This window comes from Anguilla rostrata, chromosome 15, assembly GCF_018555375.3.
Source record: "Anguilla rostrata isolate EN2019 chromosome 15, ASM1855537v3, whole genome shotgun sequence".
Classification (NCBI taxonomy): domain Eukaryota; kingdom Metazoa; phylum Chordata; class Actinopteri; order Anguilliformes; family Anguillidae; genus Anguilla; species Anguilla rostrata.
Window position 1 is genome coordinate 22,343,252 of NC_057947.1, and position 20,675 is coordinate 22,363,926.

General features: G+C 45.8%; 2 protein-coding genes across 2 annotated transcripts in view; one reads left to right on the forward strand and one right to left on the reverse strand.

The window, feature by feature from the left end:
* parp14rs1 (poly(ADP-ribose) polymerase family member 14-related sequence 1) overlaps positions 1-10,040 on the forward strand; it is a 13,155-nt gene extending 3,115 nt beyond the window's left edge. Inside the window, exons 4-17 of the mRNA XM_064310251.1 lie at positions 423-725; positions 1,405-1,635; positions 2,008-4,259; positions 4,677-4,913; positions 5,527-5,745; positions 5,827-5,923; positions 6,060-6,206; positions 6,534-6,596; positions 6,821-6,997; positions 7,216-7,428; positions 7,855-8,463; positions 8,616-8,761; positions 9,095-9,269; positions 9,479-10,040. Of these exons, the coding sequence (XP_064166321.1) occupies positions 423-725; positions 1,405-1,635; positions 2,008-4,259; positions 4,677-4,913; positions 5,527-5,745; positions 5,827-5,923; positions 6,060-6,206; positions 6,534-6,596; positions 6,821-6,997; positions 7,216-7,428; positions 7,855-8,463; positions 8,616-8,761; positions 9,095-9,269; positions 9,479-9,762 (5,153 nt within the window). The 3' untranslated portion in view covers positions 9,763-10,040. The remainder of the gene's footprint in view (positions 1-422; positions 726-1,404; positions 1,636-2,007; positions 4,260-4,676; positions 4,914-5,526; positions 5,746-5,826; positions 5,924-6,059; positions 6,207-6,533; positions 6,597-6,820; positions 6,998-7,215; positions 7,429-7,854; positions 8,464-8,615; positions 8,762-9,094; positions 9,270-9,478) is intronic.
* Positions 10,041-10,195: 155 nt separating this feature from the next.
* Positions 10,196-20,432, reverse strand: vps16 (VPS16 core subunit of CORVET and HOPS complexes). The gene is made up of 24 exons (XM_064310252.1): positions 20,237-20,432; positions 19,539-19,627; positions 19,330-19,421; positions 18,783-18,911; positions 18,239-18,383; positions 17,855-17,970; positions 17,466-17,588; positions 17,257-17,312; positions 17,054-17,143; positions 16,554-16,648; positions 16,364-16,440; positions 16,041-16,172; positions 15,733-15,860; positions 15,399-15,434; positions 14,764-14,872; positions 14,199-14,333; positions 13,976-14,084; positions 13,061-13,158; positions 12,636-12,740; positions 12,318-12,395; positions 11,661-11,830; positions 11,226-11,322; positions 11,024-11,127; positions 10,196-10,732 (listed from the first exon to the last, which is right to left on the reverse strand). Exons 1-24 carry the CDS (start codon positions 20,284-20,286, stop codon positions 10,588-10,590), a joined length of 2,508 nt encoding a protein of 835 aa, XP_064166322.1. The 5' UTR covers positions 20,287-20,432; the 3' UTR covers positions 10,196-10,587.
* Between the last annotated feature and the right edge of the window lie 243 nt (positions 20,433-20,675).

Here is a 20,675-nt window from a genome sequence, read left to right on the forward strand (position 1 = left end):
AGAGTCAGAAATGACCCACCCTCACCAGACCCCTATGATAAAGCCTCTTCATCGAATATTAAACCCCAAGTCAGTATTTTTCTCGGAGAAACAACCTGTCACTTATCAATAAATCTGTAAATATCTTTTCCTACTTCACATTCCAGAGAGACTGTATTTCATCAGTCTGTATCACTTGTTTTTACTACAAGACACACATCATAATAGATTTTTTTCCTGTAATAGATGTAAGGTGCTTAACTTTGATTACGGCTTCTGATTTCATAAAGGGTTTAAAAAAGACACATAAGACAATCTTTATACCCTGATGGTGTACTGCTGCTCTTAAATTCTGAAAAAGGTCAATTTTGACCCTGAGGACAACAGCCCAGGGTAAAAAACCCAGTTCTCTAAACATAGTCACTAACGTGCTCATTTCCCAGCATCAGTCCCCCCTGCCAGTCTGCCTACTGTGTCTGATGGAGCGGATGGAAAGGGACCCTCCATCCAGACCCATGAGGAGACCATGGAAACGGACGCAGTGCAGGAGGAGGTGGAGGCAGAGGAAGAGGCAGAGGTGGAGACGGTCTCTGTGCTGCTGGAAAATGTCCCAGAGAAAATGAGCAGGGAGATGATGGAGATGTTGGTGGAGAACATCAGTGACACTTCTGCGGAACAGGAGGACTTCAGCCTGGAAATCATTCCTGACATCAGTGCGACTGTGGTGTCCTTTAAGAACAGCAAAAGTAAGGGTGTTTGATGTGAAGATATTCCACAAGGCACCAGCATAGACATATTAGGGCAGTAGCTTAACAGTTATAGTGTCTACCTGAACCCTTAGAATGCGTTGGTGAATCATCATGTAAATATTTAGAAAAATAAAAATATATTTTTACCTGAATAAACAATATTTTACTGTATGGGGAAAAAAGCCCCTACAGTCAACAGTACAAAAGAAAAAAGTGAAAAAATGTGTAAATGTTTACTTTTTTGTACAAATGTTTTTTCTACAAAAAATATCAATGGTTTGGACGTGACAGCTGATCGTTAAATTATGACAATAGTGTTTGTGCAGCAAAGGTATGACAGAATTTCACTGCCAGTGATTATTTGTCAGTTGGAAACAGGTTTTACATGTGTGCACAAAGTTTGATTATAAAACTGTACTAAATATGGTGAAGTGTGTTTTGAGAAAGTGTGAATTGAATTCGCAATTTTAAAACAAGCGAAAAGTCTGACAGAAATAATTTAGCATTTTGATTCTTAAGATTTTGATTTTTAACTTTTAACTTGGTATCTACAGTTTCAGTTGACTACAGAGCATAAAGATTTGAGAAAAACTGCAATGTGCTGATAAAGAGTTTTGTTCCAGTAAGACAAACTGGCAAAAATGGTACCTAACTTTTGTCATTTATGCTTTTGCAGAAGTGTCTCATTTCCTTTCAAAGTGCTCAAGCAGCAAGATGTTTAAGAGGAATAATTTATCTGCCAGGACCCTTGAAGTTACAAAGAGTGTGAAAGTTGACAAAATACCTCCTAATGTCAGCACTGATTATCTTCAGCTCTACTTTGAACGAGAAGGAAAAGGAGAAGTAGAAGAAGCAATAAAACTGGAAGATGAACAATCTGCACTCATAACTTTCAGACATCATAAAGGTAATGTATCATTACCTGTATCATAGAGACTGTTAAAAACAATAAAATGAGATTTGAGATGAAGGATGATATTTACTTAACCCTCTGTTATGTTGCAGGTCAAATTGACCCTTTTTAAAGTTTGAAAATCTAGGAAAAATACTTAAAATTATTTTTTCAGTATGAAACTTCTTCTACTGGCCTTAATTAGTGTAATCAACATTTTAAATGAAAATGGTTCATTTCATGTATTTGCAAACCCCCCCTGTATGGGGATTGACCCGGGAACATTTTTGCTGTACCTAAAAAATGAACAGAACAGGAAGGTTAAAAGCAATGGAACAGCAGACATTGCACTTCATTCATATATCTGTTTGTTATTTCTTATGGCAGGTGTGAATGAAGTCATGAAAAAATTGCATCGCATTCAGGAAACAACTATTGGAGTGTATCCATATTACAAATCTCTGGGAACAGCTTTGTACGGTAAAGAGAGACCCACGTTGAAGTTGCCAGATTCGTTTACTGAGAGCATGGATGCTGCTGTGTGGAAATTCCTGCAAGAAAAAAAACATGTCGAAGAGATCAATGAAATAATGGCTGTGAATTTCTGCAAAGTGGAGCTGCAGAGTCCCGAGGTGCACATAAGCCCCCTGCCCTCCCTGCTGAAGCAGAAGGGTTTGAAGACTATGCACATCAATGGCTGGAAGGAGAAAGCCATTGCAACCTTTCACATAGCCATTGCCAAATTCCAGTCCTTTGAGTGTGAAGTTATGCCTGCTGTGTGGGAGGAAATAGAAACTGAGATCCGTGGGGCCCTGACGGAGGCCGTCGTCATAGTCCCCGACATGGCTAGAGGGGTGGTAGCTCTAGCGGGCCTAGCCGAGGATGTCAAAAGGCTCAAGGATGTACTGGAGAGCAGTGTTGGAACAGCCACCAGAAAGTTAGAGAGGCAGAGGGACAGTATCACGGAGGACGTCCCTTTGGAGCCTTCTCTCTACTATATCCTGCGACAAGATGGGCTGCCTCAGAAAATTGCTGCCGACTATCCAGAGCTGAAGATGACTTACAGTCAAGAAGGCCAGAAGATGATCCTCTGTGGATTGTTCGCTGAGGTGTATGCTGCCAAGATCAAGGTTCTGGAGCAAATTGTGGCTTTGAAACGGAAGGTGGTGGAGGTTGAAGAGAACGTGCTTTCCTTCCTGTGTGAGGCGGACAAAGAGGAACTCTGCAACACTTTATTCACGACAGTGGGGATCAAGGCCACGTATGAAACAGATGACAGAAGAGTCCAGCTTGTAGGAGGAACAGACCAAGACCTCTGTGATGCAGAGAAGCAGCTAAAGACAGCTTTGGGCTCTTACAGCATAATGGTGGAAGACCAGAATGTGCTGAGGAAACCAGAATGGCAGGATTTAGTCACCCGTTTGAAGGAATCCTTCAACTCCCCTCTGAGGACAGTGACAGTCCGGAGAATAGGCAACAACACCAAACAAGAAGTAGTGGTGTCTGGCTTTCAAGACTCAGTTAATGAAGTTGGGCAAAAGTTGAGGAATTTCGTGTCCAATAACACAATAGATGAAGTAACTATGGACATTAAATCAAGGGCTACATTAAAATTTATTCAAGACCACAACCGAGAAACCTTGTCAGAGGCCATTGATAAAGATGTACAAGTTAAGTTTAATTATGAGACCAGGAGACCAAGCATCACACTGCAAGGACCCAGAGCTCATGTGGTAGTGTTCAAGAATTCACTTCAGAACATGATTTCCTCTGTTCATTTTGACACCATGAAAATCGCCAAGCCTGGAGCAAAAAAGTTCTTTAAGGAGAAGCAGGAAATGCTTGTGGGCATGGCAGCTGATAAGATAGGGTGTGTGGTTCAACTGGTGGAGGAATCAGACGAAGGATTTGAAGATGACAAGTTTATCAAAGTGCAGGTGCCTGGTGGAGTGGCAATCGCCATTTGCAAAGCTGACATCTGCCAGTATTTAGCAGATGCAGTGGTCTATGCGGCTAATGAGAAACTTTCCCAAGAAGGTGGACTGGCAGGTGCTCTCCTGAAGGCTGCTGGCCCTAAGCTGCAGGAACAGTGTGACCATATCATCACCACCAAGGGCACACTGTCTCCAGGGGAAGCCGTCATCACAAACGCCGGGCACCTTCCCTGCAAGTATGTCATTCACGCTGTGTGCCCCCGATTTGACCAGACAGATGTGCAGACGTCGGTCAGTATCCTCAGGCAGGCGATGAAGCAGAGTCTGATGCTGGCAGAGGAAAATGGCTGCCTGTCCATGGCCCTTCCAGCCATAGGCTCTGGTAACATGGGCTTCCCACTAGACACGAGCATCCAAGCCATCACCGTGGTGATCAGGGAACACTGTGATGACCTGTATGTCGCAAACACCCTAAAGAAAATCCATTTGGTTGCCAACGACGACAAGACAGTTCAAGCCATGGAAGATGCTGTACAGAAGGTCTTCGCCGACTTGGTGTATTCACAAAAGGCCACGCCCAAGGCCAGGCTTGCAACTGAAGAAAAGCAGCATGGAACAGTGCAGAGTAGCACCAGCCAAGACAGGGTGCAAACAAAAGAGGGGCTGACTATTATCCTGTCAAAAGGGAATATCCAGGATGCATCAGTAAGTTAGGGAGAGAGGGTGGAAAAGAACACGATAGTGAGCATATAGCAGCTGTGAGCATATAGCAGCCGTGGAGTATCGATGACTGTAGTAATACAGAACAAAAACCTCCTTTAATTTATCCTGTACTAGAAATTATTCAGTAAATAAAATGTTAGTGGTAAAAGTAGCAGTAATACATTATTATTATTATTATTGTTGTTGTTATTATTATTGTTATTATTTATAATAATAATAATAATCTTCCATGATATAATAATTATAATGTATAATGTCATTTTTAAAGAAAAGAATGTGTATTTGCAGTGGAGATTATTACCTCTAACATTTCTGCTCAAAATAATCTATTTGATTGTCGGGTTTCACAGTCTCAGTAAGAGAATCACGCCTGTCTCTGATGTCCCTTCCCACTGTCAGACAGATGCGATTGTGAACACCTTGGGAGAGAATCTCAGCCTCGCCTCTGGCGCTGTTTCCAAGGCAATCCTGAACGCTGCCGGTCCGGAGCTCCAGAACCTGGTTCAGGCAGAGGCGGCTGGAAACAACCCCGTGATAGGAGAGGTCCTCATCACCAAAGGCTGCAACCTGAAGAGCAAACACGTGCTTCATGCCATCGTGCCCCACTGGGACAAAGGCAAGGGCAAGACAGAGAAGGTAAAACCACACACATTGTATTGCTCATATACATATCCTGTTTGGTAAAACCTGCAAAGTCACTGCCGGCCATCTGCAGAAGTCACTGTTTAAGGCCAGGGTGCTGATCTCAATTATTTATTATTATTATTATTATTATTGTTGTTGTTGTTGTTGTTGTTGTTATGAATTCATTTTTTCCAGCATTACTTAGTCACAGGGGGTGAATTGCTGTGTACGTTCATTTTCTAGAACACAGTTTTGTTTTAATATTTTTGTTTCAATGTGCCATGCTAACACGGCTTTAGCTACAGTTTAGCTTTAGTTAATGTAAAGTTTTGGGAAATCATAGTAATTATTTACATACACATTTTTATTTAGCATTTTTTTCCAATTATTTATATTGTAACAATAATGTTTAAAATTTATTCTAATTTTTTTGTCCTTGAGAACCTGTATTATTGCTGACTGGTACACAAAATGAAAAAATACGAAATCATTATGAACTCAAGATTAAATATTTTTGAAGAGCCACTAATAGTTAGTAAAATACCAGTTAAAAACATTTAAACTGAAATGAGGTCTGCATCCTTATAAACCACGGGACTAATTTAGAGTATGTTACTGATCACAGGTACTGGAAGGCATTGTGGAAGAATGTCTTAAGAAAGCGGAGGAGCTCCAGCAAAGATCCATCGCATTCTCAGCCATTGGCAGTGGAAACCTGGGTTTCCCTAAGGACTTTGTGGCCTCCATGTTCTTGGGCCAGGTACTCAGCTTCAGCAGCAAGAAACCCAAGCATCTGCAAGAGGTGGTGATCGTCCTTCACCCCAGCGATGCTCAGACCACTCAGGTAACTGGGTTACAGAAATTAGTTGTGTGGAATATTGTAGAATCACGATATGAAAGTAATTTCCTTTGTTTCCATTGCCAGGCCTTCTACAATGAATTCAGTAAGAAGTTCACAGGTGTCTCTGCCAGCCTGAAACTGCCAACCAATCCAGCTGCAGCATCCACACAACCTGGAAAAGGTGCCTTCTTCAGCTTTTATATTGGTCTTTCTCAAAGCTTTTTGGTCCTCACCGGGGACTCGATGTACTTCACACTGCTGTGATTTGGCTTCCCTGTCATTCTGATTCAGTTCTTTTGTTCTCATTTCCTTTCAAGGTCTCTTTTCGAAGGTCACCACTATAAACCAAGGGCATGAAATGAGGGTGGGAGGAGTGTTGCTTCAGGTTGTCACAGGTGACATCACCCAGGAGACCACTGATGTCATTGTAAACTCCTCCAATGCTGACTTCTCCCTCAGATCAGGTCTGGTTTAGCTTTAGCTTAATTTCTGCCATTTTGTACAGCAAGGCATCCACAGCCTAAAACTGTGGGCCTAAAACGTTTGAGACAGATGGGAATTGTTTGGTGGGAGGGTGCACACTAAAGTTATTGCTTCAGTTAAAGGGTGTAGTTATGGGATTTACTGAACTTTTTCTGTGTTTAGACAAGCTCAGGGTGGTGGAGGCATTCACTTTAATGAATGCTACTGGGCTGGAGAAGATGAATGATCTTACAGACCCTGCCTCCACCTCTTGACTATTAGTATCTGGTTTGCTGAATAACACATTTAAAAATCTGTCTCCTTTCAAGGTGTCTCAAAGGCCATTTTAGATGCAGCTGGTCCAGTCGTCGATGCAGAGTGCAAGCAACTCGGTAAGCTTTTTTTTTCCTACAATTGTTTTCAAAAACATATTCAATATTCAGTACCTAAGCAGCACTGTAGAGCAATTCCCACATACTGTTTGCACTACATGGTTGTAGTAATGAGTGCAAATGGTTAATTATTTGGCATTAAGTGACTGACACACTCTGATGTCACAAGTACTGTATTCCAAAGTCAAAAAGAAAATGGAATAAGCAGGCTCTCTGTGCCACAGGTGCTCAGGCAAACAAAGATATGATAATGACCCAGTCAGGCAACCTGAAGAGCAAGAAGGTCATTCACATCGTAGGTCAGACCGATGTCACCAAGATTACCGGGTCTGTCAAAGCTGTGCTCCAGATGTGTGCTCAGAACCAGTTCGCCTCAATTTCCTTCCCTGCCCTCGGAACAGGTGAGGAACAAAAAAAAAAGTCACAGAAACATCTGCTCCACTAGCCATGTTTCCCTCGTGCATACATTTGTTTCATATTTTAAGTCACAAGCAAGCAATGGTTGAATGCATCCCTCACCAGATTTCTGTAAACCAATTGTATTTGGTTTCTTTATGTTATGTTTTAAAAAATAAATACATTTGAAATCCGATGCCTATTGAAACAATCTCTTGAACAGGTCAGGGAGGCGTTAGCCCCTCCCAGGTAGCCGATGCCATGCTGGACGCAGTGGCGGATGTGGTCCAGCAGGACCCTGCCATGTCATTGCAGCTGGTCAGGCTGGTCGTCTTCCAGGCACCCATGCTGACAAACTTCTGCAGCAGCATGCAGAAGAGAGAGGGCACAGGGACACTAACCAAGGTTCCAAAAACTGGTGCCAAAAGATTTAAAAGTACGTCCACACGCCACCAGAACCCCACATTTCAAGTCAAGCCACCTCTAGCACTCTGAATAGGCTGTCATCTGAAACCAAACCCAGTAATTTAACATTCAGTTGTCATTCAATGTGTGTATAGCGTCTTGTTCATTTGAAAATAACTCATTTGAAATAGTGTGCAGGTAAGTTTACTCCGATACTGTTGTCTGCTTACGATTTATCACCAGTTGATGGGTGTTCAACCAAACTGTCCACTGAACTGATTTTACCCTTGGTTCTCCTGAAAGCTAAATTTTTTATTGGATTATTCACAATGTGTTATAAAGAAGAAACTTGAAAAGAACAATGAATGTGTCAAGTTTGCAGGCAGCCAGACTCTGGATTGAGAGCAAATTTTACCAACCTGCCAATGATGAGGTTTTAATTGCTGTCTTTAAACAGTGTTTTCACAACATGGTGAGAAGGAGGATAGGAAAAAAGCTAAGAAACTCAGCCTGGAGGGAAAGACATTTGACCCGGCAATCTTCCACCTGTGCGGGGACTCGCAGGATAGAGTGGAGAAGGGCAAGCGCTGGATTCAGAACCTGTTCCAGCAAGAGCTGACCTTCCAAGAGATCAGAGATGAAGCCATCCTTGACCTCTCAGAGGAGGACCACAGGAAGCTTAGGGAGCTGCAACAGAGCCTCCAGGTGAGCGTGAAGCTAGAGGAGGGGGATCCAGAGGCTTCCATCATTGTAGAGGGACTCAGTCGGGATATCCTAAAGGCTATGAGCTACATCCAGGACATGCTGAAGAAGGCCCGGACTGAGCAGACCCAGAAGAGGGATGCAGAGCTTGTCAGTAACCTGGTGGAGTGGCAGTACCAGCAGGGGAGCCAGTATCTCCCCTTCGACAGCCTGACGAACCTCCAGCTACAGCGGGCTCTGGAAAGCCAGGAGGCAGACGTTACGATCGCCATCCACGGGCAACAATACAAAGTGTCCCTGCCCGACGGGCCTGCCGTGGACAGCAGTGGCAATCAGCTCCAAATAAAATGCATCGACAAGCTAGGTACCGCTCTGTCCTGATAAGTTGATTACAGCATGCAATCATGAAACATTACATTGTGGGATTAGGCTAATATGGGTTACAACAAAGTTTTCCATTTGTAAACTGATGCTTCTACAACTATATGTACTGATAAATTCATTCTACTTTATCAGAACCAGAAACACGTGATCTCCCAAAACACTGGAGTGCAATGGCGGCTGATCAACTATGCCTGATGATTCCTCTACAGGCCGGAACACAAGAGCACAAGGAAGTGCTGGGCTTGTTTCAAGCCACCTGTCCAAGACAGGTTTCAAAGGTACCTTTGAAGTTTAACCTTCCAGTTATATTTACGAAACCTCTGTATCCATCCAATCCATGAATCCAGTCCATGTTATCCATCTTGGCAGAGTGTGTGTTAGGGATACAGAAGGTTTCAGAGCTTTGTGTCTTCAGTAATGAAAATCTTTTCATTACATTTATCACTAGCACATACATGATGATGTACAGTAATTGGGTACAGGAACTGATACACACCAACTGTTGACTACTGGCTGGAGAAAGTTTCCAATTATGATTCCGAGTAAATTAAAAGAAAGATCTAAAAATTCTTACTCATTCCTTTTCCGTTATAACTTTTCCCCACCTGTAGATTGAAAGGGTCCAGAACCCCTGCCTGTGGAAGAACTTTCAGAACTTGAAGCAAAACATGGATCAGAGCAACAAGCACCAGAATAACGAAAGAAGGCTGTTCCACGGGACCAGCCAGCCCACCATCGACCACATCAACCGCAATGGATTCAACCGCAGCTATGCTGGGAAAAATGGTACTGCTCCCCCAGTCAAATGTGCTGTTGTTCTGTTTTATTTAAAAACTAGTTAGAACCTTTGGAAAATTTTCGAAGTAGCTGAAGATTCACATTCTACAGTTCCTCCGAGTTTCTGGAGTTCATATTGCAGACACATCATATAGGTATAGAGGTTATTTGTCATCTGCCTGTCTTATGTTTACTGAAATTATTTTATTTTTTTGCAGCTGCTGCCTATGGGAATGGAACTTATTTTGCGGTTGCAGCCAGCTACTCGGCCAGTAACACATACTCAGTGCCTGATGCCCAGGGTCAGAAGTATGTGTACCTCTGCAGAGTGCTGACTGGGGATTTTACGACTGGGAGGGCCGGAATGATTGTACCGCCACCCAAGAGCAACAGTTCCCATCACCTTTACGACAGCGTGACTGACAATCCTAACAACCCCTCCATGTTCATAATCTTCCACGACATCCAGGCTTATCCAGAGTACTTGATCACTTTCCACTAGATTCCTCCTCCTCTATGGAGCAATACTGTAGCCAAAGGTTACTGTACACTGCCGTTGCCTTTCCCAATGCTCTGACTCTTTATAATCCTTTTAAAACAATAAAATCACAATAATGTTGCACTGTATGGCCTGTTTTTCCTCCCCTTTAATATTATGAAATGTGGATGTTATGGTGGTTCATTTAACTGGATGAAACTTCATTCAGATAATATATTTCTAACTTTCTATGTGTATAAATACAGTCCCAGAATGACAATTAAAATTAACAAAAATTCCCACTCCAGTGTGGTTTGTTTTTCAGTTTCTTGTGCAATGAGCTCACTTTGACAGCTCAACATATTGTGCTCACACTACATACAGTTTAACTGAGCTCATCCTCCTCCTGGTAGATGCTGATGGTATTTTGCTCAAAGAGGAGAGGCATGAACAGATATAATTGAATTCAATAAACATTTATTTTACACTGAAAGCATAACAATAAGAAACTGGAACACAACAATGAATTCCAGACAATCACCACCTATGGGGGGTGGCGGAGTGGGGGGTGGGGGGGATCCAAAGGTCTGTGAGTCACCCTTCCTCTGTGAGCCCAACACTGCCGTGACATTTCAGAATGTTGTGACAATGTAACGGCAGTGCGATGAGGATGTCCACGCTTAGCAGCGAATGTCCCTCTCCTCTCTCTCTCTCTCCCTCCCTCTCCTTTTACCTTCTGCCATCTTCCACTCTGTGTCATTCGCCCAGAGGACAGGCACTTTCACACGGCTTCCCCAGGGCAGAGCGAAGAGGGCTGGCTTTGGCCTGGTCCCTGCAGGGTGCATGCAATCACTTCTTGGCGGTGACAGAGCGGGCGCGGTTCAGGCGGTCTAGGAGGGCGCGGTCGGTGGTGGGGGAGCAGCGGGAGAGAACCAGGCTGATCTCCGCCTCGCTGCGCCTCTCGATGGCTGCCTCCGCGGCTCCCTCCAGCTCCCTGAGGGGAAAAAAGCAGGTTGGTTATTCTGCATAGCCTTCAGAAACTCAAACCCCAATTTACTTTGGGCTCTACACTGAATGGAGCCTCGCCAGTCTTATGGTGGGGGGGGGGGGGGTGTCCTCTGGTTCTCATTGGAGAAACACTTAATGAGCTCCTGCCGCATGCACCTGACCAATCAGAGGAGTTGCTCTCGTGTGCTGAGACTGGGACAAACCCACCAACTGAAACTGTTATGGCCAGCAGCGTGCCTGCCTGCGGTGAAACTCCGCAAGAAACTGACACACTCACCCCACAGCCAGGTGTGCTTTGACCTTTTGCTCAGGGGTCACCTTGGAAACGTACTTCTTGGCTTCATATTTATTGTGTTGCTTCACACAGACCTCCACGAAGGGCTGGAGAAACAGACAGACAGACAGACAGAGATAGAGAAGTCAGGCAAAAGTGGTGGTTTTAGAAGCAGATCTGACTACGGGTGAAGATGAGATCGCACCAGGTATCCGATGGGAGACTTCTTGCTCTTGGCAAACTTCTCTAGTTCATCCCAATCCTCTTTCTCTGCCAGAGCGGACAGCTTCAACCACCAGTACCTAGATAGATGGACAGACAGTCAGATTCAGTCAGGTGGACAGGCACACCCTTCAGTTCTCCAGACTACATCCAACCCCAAAAGTATGCCAACAGTACTCAGGCCGACCCCACAAACTGCAAACTGATTCTACTTCTCAGACAGTGCTTGCACATCCCTGATTGATCTAAATATATCACACTAAAACTCATATAATAAAACTTCACATAATTGGACGTTTTGGTTAGTAGCACGTTTCGCCGCAACTTCTTTGGGTCCTGCTTTAAAATGTGTTTTAAAATGTTACGGTAATATGAAGAGTAAGGGTTTGCCCCAGTTTAAGCAGGGTCTCCCCCTCACCTCTTGTCTGGGACGCGGAAGTCCTTGTAGAGCTGCTCGGCCTGCTTGTGCAGGCCGGCGCTGATCAGGCAGTGCATGGTGTCCTGCAGGGAGGAGCCCAACACGCGCTCGCCCTTCTCCTCCTCCACCCGCCGCTGGAACCGCAGCAGCCGCATCTCCTCCTCCGTGGCCTGGGGGGAGCAGGACCCACGCGCCGTCAGACGACCAAAATACCACCTCCCCCACCCCCTCGTCACACGCCTTCACTATAGCAGGACCCCCAAACCCTGGTCCCGGAGAGCCACAGGGTCTGCGGGTTTTCACTGTTAATGCGCGCTTCTCGATAGGTTAAAGCAGTTGACTGCACAGTTAACACAGTCTCACCTGGTTTCTTGGGACTGAGCTGGTTGTTGATTTGTAAAGTGAAAGCAAATACAGGGACTTTCCAAGACATAAAGTGTCAACTAAATATAAAAAAGCAAACTAAAGTGAAAGCAAAAACAGGGACTTTCCAGGACATAAAGTGTAATCTATAAAAGGCAGTGAGTGGGGCCTTATTAGCAGTATGCAGATACGTTTATATAAAAAAGACATATGGGGGGAGGACTGAAAGTGAAGCAGTTGCTGCCTCCTACATTTCCCAGGGTCCAACAGCCCCTTGAGACAGGTCTACGTCACCTTGGCAGCAAACTCGTTCTTGGCCTTGTTGTACTCATCCACTGCACTCTGGAGATGAGACAAGCGGGCCTCCAGCTTCTGAAAATACAGAAAGTGCAGTAAACCACACAGATGGGCAGACAGAAACATGCAGGTGTGTATACGAACATCAAGGTACAAATAAAAAAAATCACAAAACGCAAGACAGTAACTAGATAAGAAGATACACACTATAATGGGATTTCCCAGGCATATTTTTCGTAAGCATTGCTCTCTATTCAGACCAGGACCTGCCCTGTTCTGGAAGCTTCTCTAACCGGTTTGTTTGGACTGACTCACCCCCTCTTGGTAACTGGCTCTGACATAGAAGTTTCCCAGTTCCTGGTGATCATCGTCCTGATTGAAGAGGTCCTTCAGAGTGTCCTGCTCTTGATACTTACAGAACTGATACACCCACACAGACACACATACGCAGACATACACAGATGCGCGTGCGCGCGCACGCACGCACACAGATGCACACACACAGAGATGGTGAACAGATCAGTAACTACACAATTTATCTTCAACTAAATATAAGGGAGAAGAAATGACAAAAGGCAAAAAAAAAAAAAAAAAAGCTTTTGTCAAACAAAAGCATATGCTCTAGACCAAAAGAAGCAGAACTGTTTTACCCAACAGCAGTTTGATCAATACTTCCCTCTTTGTGAACACAAACACATACATGTGCGCACACTCACTCGCTCACTCACCCACCCACCCACCTGTCGGTATAGACTGAGAGCGACTGGCTGGTTCCTCAGGGTCATGAAGAAATCTCCCCTGTTCATCTCATTCTTCAGGTAAGTCACCACTTTGTACACTGAGAGATAGAGGGGGGAGAGCAGGGTGGTGTGAGAGAACATTAGCGCTTGTGAGCTGTACTCAGATCAGCATGAGTTTCAGCATGGGCTGTGCAGATAAAATAAGACTGTGCATCTGAAACAGTGTGCTGTTCTCAGGCCAGTGTGAGTACCTGTGTGCTATACTCAGGTCAGTGTGAGTACCTGTGTGCTGTACTCAGGTCAGTGTGAGTATCTGTGCGCTGTACTCAGGTCAGTCTGAGTACCTGTGTGCTGTACTCAGGTCAGTGTGAGTATCTGTGCGCTGTACTCAGGTCAGTCTGAGTACCTGTGTGCTGTACTCAGGTCAGTGTGAGTACCTGTGTGCTGTACTCAGGTCAGTGTGAGTACCTGTGTTCTGTACTCAGGTCAGTGTGAGTACCTGTGTGCTATACTCAGGTCAGTGTGAGTACCTGTGTGCTGTACTCAGGTCAGTGTGAGTATCTGTGCGCTGTACTCAGGTCAGTGTGAGTACCTGTGTGCTGTACTCAGGTCAGTGTGAGTACCTGTGTGCTGTACTCAGGTCAGTGTGAGTATCTGTGTGCTGTACTCAGGCCAGTGTGAGTATCTGAGTGCTGTACTCAGGTCAGTGTGAGTACCTGTGCACTGTACTCAGGTCAGTGTGAGTACCTGTGTGCTGTACTCAGGTCAGTGTGAGTATCTGTGTGCTGTTCTCAGGTCAGTGTGAGTATCTGTGTGCTGTTCTCAGGTCAGTGTGAGTATCTGTGTGCTGTTCTCAGGTCAGTGTGAGTATCTGTGTGCAGTACTCAGGTCAGTGTGAGTATCTGTGTGCTGTACCCAGGTCAGTGTCTCCGCTCTCAATGGCTTTGCTCAGGGCCAGTTGGCTCCTCTTCATTTTCAGCAGTAAAGGTACTTGTTCCCCAGAGCGAGGCTCAAACTCCAGGAGCTGACAGAGGGAGAGAAAGAACAGAAGGAGAAAGAGGAAAAGAAGAAAGTGAGTATGGAGAGTGTAGCTGTGCGGCCATGCTCATCGGTGTTTGAGTGACAGCGGAGGCGGTACCTTAATGGCCAGCTCCGTCCTGCCGCACTCGTACGCCCTGGCTGCAATCTCAGAGTACGAGATCCCTGCAGCCTCTCCCAGCTTCACGCTGATCGCCCGGGCAACGACCTCATCGGCCTCCTCTTTCTGCTGGACCTGAGGGACCCACAGCCAGCGGGGTGTTAATGAGGAACACACGCACACAATGAGGAGCACAGGGAGGTGCCAGTGTGCTGCTGTAGTATCAGTGTGAGTAGGAATATTAGCATGTGTGCACAGGACACTCTCGTTGGCTCACTCTGGCGTTAGCATACACTCGCGTTAGTTCACTCTGGCGTAAGCCCACTCTGGCGTGATCATATACTCGTGTTAGTTCACTCTGGCGTTAGCCCACTCTGGCGTTATCATACACTCGTGTTAGCTCACCCTTGCGTTAGCTCACTCTCATGTTAGCCCACTCTTGCGTTAGCTCACCTTTGCACACTCTCACGTTAGCATACTCTCGCGTTAGCTCACTCTCACGTTACCTCAGTCTCGCCTTAGCCCCCTCTCGCGTTAGCCCACTCTCAAGTTAGCTCAGACTCACCTTGCAGCAGGCCCAGTGCTTCAGCACCCTGCTAACTCCCTGGTACTCGGGGGTCTTCAGGTAGCGGCACATCTCTATGGCCAGAGGATACAGCTTACGATAGACCAGCCTGAGGCAAGTGAGTGAACAGGTAAGGAAGATGAGAAAGAGAAAGCTTTAGCTCTAGGCATACAGACTTCCGGAGCCATCTCTACACCACATACATGGAACTTTCAACTGCTGGGATACATGGTGTCTGCAGGGGAAAGGTGGAGGCTTGAAATGCTGCTGCTTTATCACATGCGGGCCCAGCGGCGGCTGGCTAATATAATCAAATCAGTCTGTAACTCGACTTACTGGAAGGAAAATTTGACTTCTGGGGGGAGGGGACGGAAAGTGAATCTTGACTTGTTGCCATGTTGAACCACTGTTTTGAATAACAATAATAAACCATTGATCCCAAAAAAAGAAGGGACCTTTTACTTTGCAAGAAATAAGACAAGCTTACATATTAAAGAAAGAATAATTGAGACACCACATGACCGGGATGCATAAAACTGCTGACGGGTAACTGACATATAATCGCTCTCACGCAGGAAAACAGAACCCATACACTAAAAAGCACAAACACGTGCACACGCCCCAGCTGTTCTTACCTGTCAATCAACACCTGTATCGTCATCTGCTTGTACCTGAAGGAGGAATTGAGGAGTCTTTTGCTAGTTTAACATTTGAGTGCACATTAACCTCTACATTCTACCTGGCCTTATGATGAGGCACAACATGTTTCTCTCACACCGTGAAGTAAAGTGATGGCGTGTGTGCGTGCATATGTGTGTGGTGTGTGTGTGTGTGTGTGTGTGTGTGCGTGTGTTTGTGCGTGTGCTTGCATGTGCGTGTGTGTGCGTGAGTTTGTGTACTGTGTGTGAAAGGGTGTTGTGTGTGTGTGCATGTGTATGCATGTGCGTTCTCCCACAGAATAAAGGATACTGGCTGTGTGTGAGTGGGATGCCCACAGTGTAATCTCTCACAGCGTTGAGGACACGCAGGTCTCGGCACATGCTGACAAACTGCTCTGGTGGGAAGTTGCTCAGGAAGCACTTTCCAAAGGACGCCGCCTTTGTGACACAGACAGACAGACAGATGGGTTTTAGAGCCATGGATCCCTGTGCCCCCACCTCCATCCTCCAATTCTCCATAATCTCTCCATCCTATCGCCCCATTGTCCTTCCCCCAGTTCCCCAGTTTCTAATCCGCACCCCTCCCCGTGCTGCTCTCTCTGTCCCTCCGTCTCTCACCCTGAGCAGTGTCTTCTGCGTTTCGGGCTCATGCTCGTATCCGGCTGCTTCCACACACTGCCTGACGGCCTCGCCCAGCAGACTCTGCTCTTTAATCTCCCGCAGGTACTCATCCGCCTTCTGACTCTCCTTCTGCATGGCGAGACGCACACAAACGTATTAACACACGTGCGCAACAAACACACACACACACACACAGGGACAGGCCCGCGCTGTCAAACACGCACACACACACACACACACAGGGACGGGCCCGCGCTGTCAAACACACACACACACAGGGACAGGCCCACACTCTCAAACACACACGCACGTGTACGCACCTCATACTCCTTGTGAGCCTCCAGCAGCAGGGCTCCAGGAGCCATAGAGGCGATCTTGAATATCTCCTCACAGGCAGCTGAGAACAGCACACACCACAGTGAGCGGGGCGTGGGCCACACCGCAGTGACATCATCACTGTTACTAACATTCATGATGGAGAATGTGGGCGAGTGACATCGGAGCACAGACCTGGGACCTCTTGCAAAAGCTCGTGGTGAGTCCCACAGATGATTCTCACACCATCCAACTCCGGGACCAGAAACGACTCGTCATCAAGGTGATATCTGAAGGCACGTGGGGTCAAGGACACTAACCGCCACTGAGGACAGCCCCGCTTGGCAGCACACCCCATGAGGATGGCATCGGTCAACAGCTCACAGCACTGCTTAATCACTTAAACCTGCTACTGAACTGAAAGACTGGCACTCAGTCTCAGAAATTATTCTTCCCCCTTAATACTAATTATTAAAAGGGACCCCTGCATACAAAACTGGAGGGCATTATCTTGAAGTACCCCCAATAAATAAACGGATGGGATCACAAGGAGTCAACGTTGAAGTCAACTTGTGCTCTGAGCACTGGGCAGTTGTGACATCACATCCTTAACCAAAATCTGCATATAACAGGAATCCACAACGCTTTCAGTCCACATGAAGCACTGTCCAGCTAAGCAGCGGGAACAAGGATACTGAATGGTGTCTTTACACTCCCCTGCCACCAGGAGATGCCGGTCCCACATGACCACCACTGAGGGCTGCTGGCTCTTCGGTCTCCGACACCTGAGCACACGACAGACTCAAGTCACTGCACAAGACCTTAAATAATGCTGCCCAGTGCAGATAAATCTGACATAAACATGCTCACATAATCAACATGAAATACATCTACGTACCAGACCATCTGTTTGGGTGGAGTCCTAACCTTGGTTTCCACTTCACTGAGTTTGTCCTATAAGAATGGGGTTTTGAGAGCAATTCATTACACAGATATTTCTTACATATGATTGAAATTTCTCAACTCAGTGAAAGACATCGGTACTTTCAAATGATATGAGACCACTTAAATCGAAGATGTGAGGCAAACCTCCACACCTCCACACACCTTTAAATTGGCAGGGCCCATCCATACGTGCCCAGAGTCAGTGAAGAGGGCCAGGTACTTGTAGCTGAAGGACACAGCCATCTGGACAATGCTGTTGGCCAGGGGGGAGAGACCTGGTGGAGTCTAGCACACACAATTCACGCAAACACACACAAGCACATACACAAACGCGCAAACACGAACGCACACACGCACGCACGCACACACACACACACAAGTCATGCATGCACAAGCATCTTTCATTAGTGATATTGAACCATGGACCTGCCTCCCTGTAGCCACAAAAATCCCAGGACAAATGGTAAAGAGTACTGTCCTGATGTCATAATCACAACCTGGCCATCTCCCTTAAATAAATTCCCCCCTGGCTCCTCCCAATTCCTGCTCACCACTGGAGTGCAGGATGTGTTGTCCAGGATGAAGAGGTCTGCTCCATTAGCCAGCAAGATTTTGCTCTGCCTGTCTTGTGTCAGCACTGCCCAACATGATGGTGCCCCCTGTAGCCCTGGAGGTTAATATATTTTTATTTTAAAAAATAAATAAATAAATAATATAACTGCACAGAGCACATACACGCAAGCGCAAATATGAACTCATAACTGCTTATAGGCATACCAATTGTATTTATATATTAATTTATTTTAGTCAGTGAGTTGTTTAACATATGCTCTTTTTCTGGGATTAGAGTGCAAAGACTGACAGATGAACAGTTTAAATTGAGTGAAAAGACAGACAGGTACAGCACACCAGACCAGCAAACACACAGAAAATACCTGGAATCTCTGGTAGCCGCCGAAGCTTCAGATCATCAATATTTGTTGCCAGGGAGAATCGGAATGCTCCGGTTACTATGGCAATCCCTGTGCCAAAGGGTGAATGGAAAACCTTGGCTTCCATCACGTGATTCTGAAGGACCTCCTGTGTGGAGCAAGGGGGACACACCAGGTCATTGTGCATGGCATTAAGAGTGTGAAGGAAAATTGTGCTTGTGCGTGTGGGTGTTCAAACACATGCCTGTGGGCAAACATAAAGACTGCTAGTGTTAGCACGTCTGGAGCCTCATAAACTCACAAGCAGCATGAGGTGTGTTTGTATCTGTGCATCTACAAGCATGCTGGTGATTGTCTCCAAGCAAGTATATGTGTGTTTTTCATTAAGAGAAAGTCAAAAGACATTTAAGTGTGTGTGTTTTCATGTGTATGTGTGGTGTACCGATGCATACACATGCAGATACATGCGTCTGCACACGTCTGCATGTGTGTGTGTGTGCGTGCTTGTGTGCGTGTCTGTGTGCACGTGCCAACTGTGACTGCCTACATTTCCCATGCTGAAGTGCCTCTTAAATCCTCCAAACAGGTCATAGATGAGCACGGTGCCATCTTCCTGCACACACAGCAGGTCATCACTCACTGTCCAACCGAGCTGCTTCACTGGGCCACTCTTCCACTGTGGGCACAGAGAGAAACTACCTGCTGACAGCCCCCAAACACTCACATACACACACAACTTTTGCCACTGGATACAGGCTTTTACTACAGGAAAGAGCCATCACTGTTACTGAATCTTCCCTGCTCAGTGTGTGTGTGTGTGTGTGTGTGCGTACGTCTGCATGTGTGTTTTAAAGAGTTGAGAAGTCCTATGGACTGTGGGTCACCAGGACCAGAGCAAAGAAAGAGCATGCCAATACATTAAGATGCACACACACACGGGCAACATCCACCACCACCACCAACAACAACAACCTGACAGTATAAGCAGAATTTTCACAATACAACATCTCCAAATCACATTGTACAGTGTACAGACAAAAAACGTTACATGACAATGACAACTCGTTGTAACATAGCCGAGAGAGAAAGCATACGGGAAAGCTGGCCATGGAGGCGCCAGAGGAGGAGTAGATCTCGAGCTGAGGGCGGGCACTGGGGGAGCGCCGCTGGGGTTCTTTCAACAAAGCTGCGGATAGAAAGACGATGGAACGTCAGCTGCATACAGCTCTTGGTTCAACCGGACAGGCGTACAGACATTACTTCGCACATATGAAGACACCCATCCCCACTCGAGGGAACTCACCGATTGGTCCGCCGTACGGAGCGGCCGCGACCAGACAATCTCTGAGGCCGTCTTTTAGGTTCCATCCCATCTCGTACAGCTCAATCTTTCTGCAAAACAGATCACAGCTGCCTGTGAAACAAGGCTCAACCTCGGACTAATCGCATATGGCGTTGCTGCAGCTTGGCATCAAAGATGACACACTACGCTCAAAACGAGTAATCAAATTTACAGGCTATCAAAAAGACAATAGTAAGAATTTCGCTTACGCACTACAGAACTGTACATTATTGATTACTTGATTTTTGATTAATTAACACATCGACCTATGTGCCATAATACATAAATACACATAACGGACCCCCAGGTGCGCCACTCAAGCTGGTAAACAGTAGCATGTTGCCAGTGAGCAAATGACAGCAAGCATATCGGTCACATGATTGGCTGTGCTAAGGGCGTTAGCTGGAAAGCTAGCTAGTTAACATTGGAAATTGGTGCACAGAAAAGAGTATTAAAGTGAATGTATTGCAACCACGTACTGTGCACATAGCGAGTCTTCACAAAACAAAATGTGCTTATTATAACTTAGATATTATGCTCTAATTTTGTTTTTGGACAATCAAATAAAGTACAGAAAGCTAACAAAATGATATCGCTTGCTAACCAGCTTCCCATGAAACCAGAGCAATACATAGTCTAGTTACTAAGCTTCCACAAACCTGTAGAAAGCCTCCCCCAGCGGGTTCCAGTTCGCTGTAACAAACGTCATAATCGCCGCGATGTATCTCTTTCATTCGGATGAAATCGGGGTTTCGAAGGGGGCTAAATCCCCCTTTGTTTTTGGCTGTTGTTGTAGCCGCTCTGTCATCAGCTCCTCAGCTGACCTGCAGCCACGGTTCTTCCGCTTCCTTGTAGCCAGTAGCTCTCTGGTCTGCTGTCGAAAAAAGTACACCGTATCCCGAAAAGCAGGATGGGGCATGTAGTGCAGCAGTCGTGAAATGAATCGTTTACTGTGCGAACCCCAAAGACGCCTGAGACACTTGGTTTTGCTTATTATTTTTTACAAAACTTAAAATTCAGTAATTTAAATATCTATATTATTTATTACAATTATTTCACTTTACTACACTGCGTCACCTCACAAATTTAACAAAGGTC